Source organism: Sapajus apella, unplaced genomic scaffold (genome assembly GCF_009761245.1).
Source record: "Sapajus apella isolate SASKATOON/1434 unplaced genomic scaffold, GSC_monkey_1.0 scaffold113, whole genome shotgun sequence".
NCBI classification, from domain to species: Eukaryota; Metazoa; Chordata; class Mammalia; order Primates; family Cebidae; genus Sapajus; species Sapajus apella.
Window position 1 is genome coordinate 5,386,257 of NW_022437053.1, and position 9,975 is coordinate 5,396,231.

The following is a 9,975-nucleotide window of genomic DNA, read 5'->3' on the forward strand; positions in this document are numbered from 1 at the left end:
ACACACACACACACACACACACACACACACACACACACACACACACACAAAATAGTGTTGGCAGGGAAGTAGAGAAACGGAAACTCTGGAACCCTGTCCATTAATAGTGGGAATGTAAAGTGATACAGTGCTGTGGAAAAGTCTGGTAGTTTCTCAGTAAGTTACACATAGTTGTACCATATGACCCTGTAATTCCAGTCCTAGGTATATAATCAAAAGAACTAGAAACAAGTGTTCAAACAAATATTTGTATACAAATGTTCCTAGCAGCACTATTCACAAAAGTCAAAAGGCAAAGCCCAAACGTTCATCAACAAATAAATGAATAAACAAATTGTTACATATTCATACAATGAAATCTTTTTCAGCCATAAAAATAAAGTACCAACATATACCAAATGAAATAACCCAGACACAAAGGCCACAAATGGTGTGATTCCATTTATATGAAATATTCAGGATATGCAAAACCATAGACAGAGAAAACAGATTTGTGACTGCCAGGGGATGGAGGGCAGGGGAATCAGGACAAATGGGGTACATTTACAGTGATGAACAAGTTCTAGAACCAGACAGTGGTGATGACTCTAGAAAACTGTGAATGTATTTAATACCACTGAATCGTAAAGTTAAAATGATATACTTCCTATTTCTTACCACAATTTACAAAAAGCTTTAAAAAAAAAAAAGAAAGAAAGAAAGAAAGAAATCAAGCAAAATCTTGACGTTGTCCCAAAGGCTCTCAAGCCGGTGCAGACCTACCAATCAGGCGCAGCGCAGTCTGCGTGAGGGCCAGCATGCCGGAATTGAGCAGGAGGTCGAGGTTGTTGGCGCCGTGCTGCAGGGTGAGCATGCTCAGCATCACCAGGAGGAAGCGGGCTTGCGGGATGGTCCCCAGACTCGGTCCTGACGGGTTCTCATTGGTAATGGTTTGCAGGGGAACCGGCTGGATACCTAACAAACATTGGCACCCACTTACATTTCTCGTGCATGGATACAAGAATATACATAATGCAGAAAGCACTGGCGATGACTTAAACATCTGACTGTTTTTCGGTGGGCTTCCACGGAGTGGGCAGCTCTGCTGTGCTGCACGGTGGGTCTAACCCCTGCACTCCACATACAGGTCGCTCCATCTGTCTGCTGGACTTGCATGCTGCTCTCTGAATATCCCAGGGCCCTATTCCATTCCTTCCATCTCAAATAAAGAAGTTATGTCTCACATTTCCTCCACAAAACCAGTCCAATCACTCTCTGTAGGTGCTCAAACTATCCAGGAAATAAATAGTAATACAGGACACAGACACTTTAGGGTAAGACGTGTGATACACACAAAATGTGAAAATGTAAAAATGTTTTACTAGAGTACTTCAACACTGTGTCTCCTGCTAAATTTTAAAGTTTTGTTTAAATCTGAGAAAGCCGAAAGCAGCACAGATTATACAAAGTCATTGAAGTCTTCTCAAAAGCAAAAATTAGCATTTGCAAGTTTCCACAGCATATAATTCAAGCCAAACCACAAAATAACATTGATACAATTGTTGACATTATTGCAACATCAATTTTAATACAGCCTTTTAACCCTCAGGTTTTTTTTAAACTCACCAAGCTCTTTAAATTTGGCATTGGCATCCATCAAAACATTCCGAATGTTCTGGACAGCCCACGCATACAGCTTGCCAAAGGTGACTTCCAGCAGCATCCGATTAAAAGGTGGGATCAAATCAACATCCTTTAAACAATCAGTGAGAGGTTCCCTTTCAAATGAAGATAAAGAGGTTTACTCAGGACATTGCCAGACAAATTTTAACTATTACAGAACACTTTGTTCCCAGAGCTTCCTTAATTAAGAAAAAAAATATTACAATGTTTTACCCTATATCAACTCCCTCAGGAATAAGCCTTTGCCATCCACAAAACACCGCGTACTGAACAGATGGAAGTAAGAAATTCTTGCTTGCCAATTTTAAAATTGTATCTATCCCTTCCAGGCGAACCTCAGCTCTCTCCAACTGCAAAATATCAATGCATACAGTTAAGTGTTACATATATTACCCAGTGCAGAGAAGCAGTTCTCATCAAATGTTACCTGTTTTAGTAGACACTTTCTCATTTTTTCCACATCCACTGGCTCTTCCTTAAGAGCAAATTCAGCAATGGTACTGAGGAGTGCAGACTGCGGATAAAGACCCTGAACGTTCTGCTTCAACCACTTGTACTTGTGAACGCCCGTAACTGTACTCAGTAGTGGCTGCCATTTGTCCTACAAAATAAAACAATTTTCACCATTGGTCTACCCTACCTAATACTAAACAGTGCTCCAAAACTCATTCAAGTAAAATATAAATAAACAACGCTCATAGGTTTAAATTGGTTAAAATATGTTAAATTTAATAACTAATACATGGTTTAAAAATGACGCTCTAAGTATTCTTTTCAGTGAATTTAGAATCTCTATACTGATATATGTTGGGAAAGGCTAGCTTGACATACAAAGTTATGGTTCATATTAATAGCCACGGGGCCCAGCACTGTTTCTGGAACAAAGAATACATTTAAGGAATTAACGGTGAATAAATAATGACACAATGTAGTACCAAAAATAAAACGAAACCCTTCCCCAGCTACAGCTCTGACCAGGGCATCAAACGTCAAGTTCACGAAGCATCTCTGGGGCCTTTTTTCTAACAACCGCCCACCTCCCTCCAGATGCTCTGGTGAGGTACGAGATGTGTGGATTCCTTTGCTACACGCTATGATTCCATTCAGCTAATCTCAGAATCACAGAAAATACTGCACCTTGGGTGATTTAATTGCAATGGGTCTCTTGTCCACATTTATTGGACTATGAGGCAAAATGCAAGCTTCTTCTAAATCACTCTCTTCGTTTCCAATTTTTTCTTCATCATCTGTAGATTCTGGCTTCTTAGGAACTGTGTTTTAAAACATGATTCACTATAAAAATCATACACTTAAATATAATTTTAAATTAAGACTTAGACTTGCATGAAGACAAATATTTCATTCAAATAAATATGGTGAACATTATAAACTACAATGCTGAAATGACACAAGTGAAATGACTGCCATGTCAGAACAGAAAGACAAAGTGAGAGCGTAACAGGGGAGACGCCCTGAAGCAGGGGCGCCTGGCAGCCAGCAGGCTCCTCCTCAAGGGCAAGGAGGGAACATCAGAGTCTTTTCAGGCCAGGCAGGCTGCTGCAAATACTCAACTCTCCTGTTGCAGCACAAAAAGTAACCACAGATAAATTAATAGGTGTGGCTGCGCTCCAATAAAACTTCATTTATGCTACTACAATCTTAACTTCACGTAATTTTTGTGTGTCAAAAATAATATACTTCTTTAAATTAAAAAAAAAAAAAAAAGTCTTAGTCCATGGGCAACACAAAGCAATCAAGAGGGGGAATTTGGCCCACGGTTCCTGGTGGTTCTCTATCAGTGTGTAACTGAATCAACTGAATTCACTGTGATATGTGAAATTTCCTCCCTGTATTTTCTCTCTTTTAAAATTCTTGGTCTAAATCTCCTCAGCATATAACATACAAAATAAGCAACATAATAATACACCTGGGCAGTAAAGAGCTAACACAGTAGACCAGGGTTGCTCAAACCCTGCCAATTCCTGAGGAAGGTCTGTCCCTTCAGGACTGGTCCTTTTTCTAGGAACTGAGCTCTGAGCCTTTGTAACATCCCGCTGGATAAGTTTTTTGGCATGCTCGACACCCAGGACCTTGTGGCACTTGGCCAGATAGCGTATGCTAATGATGTGACTTGCGGGTGGGCGGGGAACCAGACCACTTGTTTTTGCTCTGGGGCACTGGAGTCTGAGTAATTGATTGAGGTCAGTCACACAAGCACTGCCAAAGTGACTGGCCCCCAACAAAACCTCTAGACTCAAGGCTCAGGTGCCCTGGCTGGTTAACAGGATGTGATGCACTGTTGCTGGGAGAGCTAAGCACGTCCATGTGACGCCACTGCAAGGAAAGACACCAAAAGCTTCTGCCTAATTTCCTCGGGACTTCCCTCCAGGCATCCTCCCCTTGGCTAATTTTAATCTGTATCCTTTTTCAGTAAAAACCCACAACTGTGAGTTCAACAGCTCTCCTGAGTCCTGCGGAGTCCTTTTAGTGAAATCATCAAGTCTGAGAAAGGATCCCTGACACAGCAACAGGAATATTAATCATTTAATATTTATAAGTTACTTAATTTCCAAAAAAAGAAAACCAACTTGCAACTATACACAATAAATCTATAAACCCACAAGGAAACTCTAAAAGTGACAGTGTGGACTCAGAACCCACAGGCATGAGATGGCAAATGGTGGAGTCTCTCTCCTTCACACCAAGACACACCTGTCTCCTGGGCCCAGGCTGAGTTCCCGCATGCCTAGGTTAAAGGAATCACAACAGTGTGACTGCTGTGACTTCCTAATCCAGAGCACCCGGCTGATTCAGCACGACTGTCACAGTGCAGGGTTTGTCCAGGAACAGTCAAGTGAGGATGGCTTCTAAAACACTTGTCTTTTGTGAACTTATTGTTCAAAATGCCATCAGAAAATCAGTAATTAATACTGTTCAATAAGCAGGTTTGTGAGTAAATCAGTATAACTTGTAAGAATATAATCAGAAATTTATGTAGTTTATTTATAATTACAAGTGACTAAATTCTAAACTGTTTTATAATTTCTAAGCATTTTTACTCAAATTTGGATTATTTAATGCAAAGACTTTTCCGTACCCTCACACAGCTGCTTCCACGAAAATGTCAGTAACTCTTTTAGCTCCCCTGTGTAATAATTCTCCATGTGTCAGAATACTCAATATTTCCAAACAAAAAAACATTTCTTTACAACAATGGCAATAAGTTTCTATGTTCCTATACATCTCATTACCAGGACAACTAATAAAATAACTTCCTGGTCCCCATCAATTCAGTAAAGATTATTTACCTTTTTCAACATCAGTCTACTAGTAACCAAATCATACCACACTCAATTCCTAAAGTGCCTCATTGTCTGATCTCTTGGAAAAATAAGCGAAATTTCTGTATTTAATCATAACTATACATAAAAATGGGCCGGGCGCGGTGGCTCAAGCCTGTAATCCCAGCACTTTGGGAGGCCGAGGCGGGTGGATCACGAGGTCAAGAGATCGAGACCATCCTGGTCAACATGGTGAAACCCCGTCTCTACTAAAAATACAAAAAATTAGATGGGCATGGTGGTGTGTGCCTATAATCCCAGCTACTCAGGAGGCTGAGGCAGGAGAATTGCCTGAACCCAGGAGGCGGAGGTTGCAGTGAGCCGAGATCGCGCCATTGCACTCCAGCCTGGGTAACAAGAGTGAAACTCCGTCTCAAAAAAAAAAAAAAATGATGGCAGTAGGTGGAAATGTGGCATGGAATCTACCGCAGAGAAACTTCACTTGGAAACCACAGATCCAGCGAGGCAGGGTGAAGCACACGCTTTAACAGTATCTTCTGCCCTTTTATATTCTTACCTCTCTTTTTCCTTCGTTCTCGAATTATCTTCTGAGCTATCCTCCTCCAACGGGGCAAAGAACTTAACAATTTAAACTTAGACATTACAGAGAGATCATTACAAACAGCAGGTCTCAATTCATTAAAGAGGAATCTCAGACGTTCGATGACAGGAGCGCAGACCTCCTTGTAAGAACGGCCCTGTTCTTGATGAGTCTGCAAAGTTAACCAGGAAAAGACAACTCAACAACAAAGATTTCAGCAACTGTCTGCGAAGCGCACAAGAAAAAGAATTAAAATCTATCACCTTAATAAGTGAACATTTTGCTTGGTAGACAACTCTACAAACATCCACCACCGACTTAGGCAATGTTCTGTGCTTTACTTGCTCAATACCAAGTGCACCTGCGTGAACTAAAGATAATGCCACATGACCTGTAAAAAGACACGTAAGACAAGGGCAGGGAAGGAATGAATGTGTACCACAGCTTGGTTGAGGAACCGGCAGCACAGCTGAAGTACACAGACAATGAGTTCCATACCTAAATCTTCATGTTTTAAGAGGCAACATAACAGCAAGCGACCGACCTCTTCCACGGGATGCTCGGGGGGAAACGTGATCGGTGTGGTCAAGTGGCACTGCCTACAGTACCTCTCTATTTGACACAGAAAGTCCTGAAAGAGACACAGCTGGAGGTAACTTGAGGGTCACCCAGTGAGTCTTCACAAATCCTAAACATGCCACAGCTTCTGATGCACTTGCAATCAGTAATGCTTCTGAAGCCTCACTAGCATGTTAACAGAATCAGGTTCTCACCTCAAAACTCTCCAAATAATACATGAAACAAAGTCTGTGCTATATGTTAGGCAAAGCGCACATAGGTATTCCTATGTCCAAGTCCTCAGATACACAGAACACTGAGGCGCAGTGCGGGGAGGCCTCACTCACCTTCACGTTGTGATCCTGAATGTTATTGTCTGCGACGGCTTGCAGAAACGCCTGGGAATGGTCGCCCAGGGCCCGTCTGTGGGAGCAGAGTCGAGACTTGCTGGCAGGGGTACCCCCTGGAGAGCTGCAGTGGTCCTCGTCTTTCTCCTCGTTGTAGCTGTAGTGGATCTGGCTGGTCTGCAGGCCTCCAGAGAAGATGGACGACTGAAGCCATTCTGAAAAATGCACACACAAAACATGAAAGAGAAACTCCAGTGCACAGCTCAAAATAAATACTAAAAACAAAAAAGATGCTCAACTGCACACTCAATTTAGAAGGTGGAACTCAGCATCACTCATATGAAAGGGCTCCACCTAACATGTCTGTTTACACAGGCTGACTTATGATTCCTCCATCTATGTGAACACAGGTAACACTTTCTGGTGATTCCACATGCCTCAGGCATGGCATCAGAACTCAGGATCATCGTTCCAGTCCAAAATCCACTGGACACCTGTCCTCTGCCTGCAGCTGCCTGGCTGCACAGATACCGTGCGAAGACTGGGTGGCACATTCTGACAGGGAGGGCAGCAAAGGGCACCACGGACACAACTAATCACAGGATTCCAAGTCTGAAAGTATGTTTGACTATCGGGGTACCAGGGAGACTGGATGACAGACCACCACCATTCTGAGGCTCAGTAAAGGACTTGTGGAAGCAACAACTGAGATAAGATGAGGAATAAGACCATGAATCAGACCATGATGCTGAGTATCCAGGAGCATCTGAAGGGTTTCTACACAGACTTACATCCTCGAGGTAGGCTACATATTCCTAGAGCATTTGTAAAGGAACAAGGAGGAGAAAATATTTAACACACACGCAATCTGTAATGAAACAGAGATCCTTAAGGGGACCTGTGTGTGGTGTAAGGCGCCAGATCAGCCAGCCGTGAACGTGAATTACAGCTGCTTACGGTAACTGGAGGGCATTGCACACACACACACACACACACACAACTGGAATGTGCACCACTACACATCTGTATTAACGATCTGTCACCAAATATGGATCCAAATCCAAGCAACCAAAGCAGGAATGCACTTAGTGTTCTTTTACCTGACGTGCAGATTTTAGAGCACTCAGGAGCATTCCCCAAATCACCACATTTGTTCTTCTGAAACACAAATCCAACGCCGACTCTCCCCGGCCCTCTCTCTTTAGGCACAGGACAGCCCCCCCTTACTGCTCCAAGATAAGTCTGATCCTCCTGTGGATCAGATCCACCTGCCAGGGCCCATGGCACCCTCTGCCCTGGAGCTCGCCTGCCCTGCCCTCCTTGCCAATTTAAGCAAAGCCCATCTCTGGCAAGCAACGAGCCTCAAGGAGGAGTGAGGGAAGCACGTGCTTCAGAGGGCCCCACAGAAGCCCACCACCCAGCACTGCACAAAGGTCCGCCCAATGAGGGGCTGTGTGAGCGCCAAGATTCCTTCCCCGACCAGCCTTCCGCCACACCCACTCTCACGAGCAGCAGGAAAGCCCTGCTCCTCTCAGCAGCGCCTTTCACACCCCTGCATTTTCTGCCCAGAATGCCCCCTCACCCAACTTCAGGACTGCGGCCAATGTGAAGCCTTTCTTCCTCCAGAACCACGTATGAAAGTCTCTATTTCACCATTCACCACCCCGTAATGTGACCTGCTTAGAACACTGCCTCATCCACAAGAAACAGCTGAAGGCGGAGGCGTGTCCTATCCGTCCCTGCATCCTGAACACCTAGCATGGGAACCGCACCAAGCAACTGCTCAAGAGAAGCAGCTCACAGGCACAGACAGACAGACAGCTGCGAAATGCGCAACTACATGAAGAAAAATGTAAACCCATCTTAGGACACAGGAAGAAACTTAAAAGGCTGCCATCTGGAAATACAGCTGACTGGTAAAAACACAGTCCTCGAATAGGATGCTGTTCCCTGACAGGATAGCTGATGCACATTCTGTGCAATTTGTGGGCGTGCAGGGAGACGAAAGCCATGCTGGGCCCAATGGGCAGAGGCTGTAACGTGTGAGGCCACCACAGGCTGGATATTCCCGCACACTTTTTAGCTTCCTCTGTAGCAACAAACCACGAGGGCAAATGACAGCCACTCACAGCTACCCCTAACTGAGTTCAGTCTCCCCATCCTTATTTCTCATCATCCTCAACTGTGTTGAATCCTACTTTCCTACTTGTTTTTTTAAGAGTGAGTCTTGTTCTGCCACCGAGGTTGGAGTGCAGCAGTGTGACCATGGCTCACTGCAGCCTCAAGCTCCCAGGCTCAAGCAATCCTCCTACCTCAGCCTCCTCAGTATCTCAGACTACAGGTATGGGCCACCATGCCTGGCTAATTTTTGTGTTTTTTGTAGAGATGGGGTTTTGCCATGTTGCCCAGGTTGGTCTCAAACTCTTGACCTCAAGTAATCCGCCTGCCTCGGCCTCCCAAAGGGCTGGGATTACAGGCATGAGCCACTGTGTCTGGCCCTCTCCCACTCTTAATGACGGTTACAGTTCAAAAACAATAATCTGCTAATCAGCAGAAAGCCAAGATTTTCTTACTGGCACATTCGATCTCGACAGGAGACAGCGGCGTGCTCATTGCTAAATAGGAAGCGTGTAATCCGAGAAGCAGGCCCAGATTCCTCTCTGTGTCTATCAGAGGTGAAGAGAGACTTCCCAGATCTGGTATGGTCACAACTTCTTGGTCAGGCTGGAAAAATAAGTTTCATCATCACTCTGAGGAAACAGAATCAATTAAAAACTTAAAACCAAAAGGACAGCTTCTGTCCTGCAGCTGTACCACCATGTGAGCCCAGGGTGCCCTGGGCGATCTACCCTCCATTCCGTAACAAGTTGATGCTGCTGTGCCCAAGTAACATCAGATATCACATAAACCCAAAGCCCTATGAGGCAGGCAGCAACTGCACAGCCCTGCCCTAGAAAAACTAAAGCACAGATACATTTGCCTAGAATACTCCTTAGGAATCAGTTTCCATGCTTCAGAAAATATAATGAATTGTTATATGCATAAGGAACCCATTGGGCAACAAAACTGTGACATGGCAGGTACTCGATGACAAGTATTAGTGGACCGTGACCACACACATGGAGGAAATGAAATTATTCTAACAAAAATGAAACTCATAAAAAAAAGCAAGAGTTCAACTTTTCCACTCACAGAAGATATTTACAGCAAAGTTAATTTTCCCCCTCATAAAATGTTTTAAAGCCTGCCCTTATGGCATTTAATACATTTTATTACTTGTGGATACCTGGAAAGCCAATCCCAATATATAAATTCCATGTGTTCAGGCCGGGCGCGGTGGCTCACGCCTATAATCCCAGCACTTTGGGAGGCCGAGGCGGGTGGATCACGAGGTCAAGAGATCGAGACCATCCTGGTCAACATGGTGAAACCCCGTCTCTACTAAAAATACAAAAATTAGCTGGGCATGGTGGCACGTGCCTGTAATCCCAGCTACTCAGGAGGCTGAGGCAGGAGAATTGCCAGA

At 44.1% G+C, this 9,975-nt stretch overlaps 1 protein-coding gene across 7 annotated transcripts in view; it reads right to left on the reverse strand.

The window, feature by feature from the left end:
- HERC2 (HECT and RLD domain containing E3 ubiquitin protein ligase 2) overlaps positions 1-9,975 on the reverse strand; it is a 205,873-nt gene that overhangs the window by 110,578 nt on the left and 85,320 nt on the right. For all 7 annotated transcript variants that reach the window (XR_004263267.1, XM_032259981.1, XM_032259980.1 and 4 more), the window contains 10 exons: positions 9,023-9,173; positions 6,450-6,664; positions 6,043-6,175; positions 5,808-5,935; positions 5,521-5,716; positions 2,800-2,933; positions 2,090-2,263; positions 1,876-2,012; positions 1,606-1,757; positions 763-954 (listed from right to left, as the gene is read on the reverse strand). Coding sequence is in view for 6 of the 7 variants with exons in the window: in XM_032259981.1 (XP_032115872.1) it covers positions 763-954; positions 1,606-1,757; positions 1,876-2,012; positions 2,090-2,263; positions 2,800-2,933; positions 5,521-5,716; positions 5,808-5,935; positions 6,043-6,175; positions 6,450-6,664; positions 9,023-9,173 (1,612 nt within the window). In the remaining variant the exon portion in view is untranslated. The remainder of the gene's footprint in view (positions 1-762; positions 955-1,605; positions 1,758-1,875; positions 2,013-2,089; positions 2,264-2,799; positions 2,934-5,520; positions 5,717-5,807; positions 5,936-6,042; positions 6,176-6,449; positions 6,665-9,022; positions 9,174-9,975) is intronic.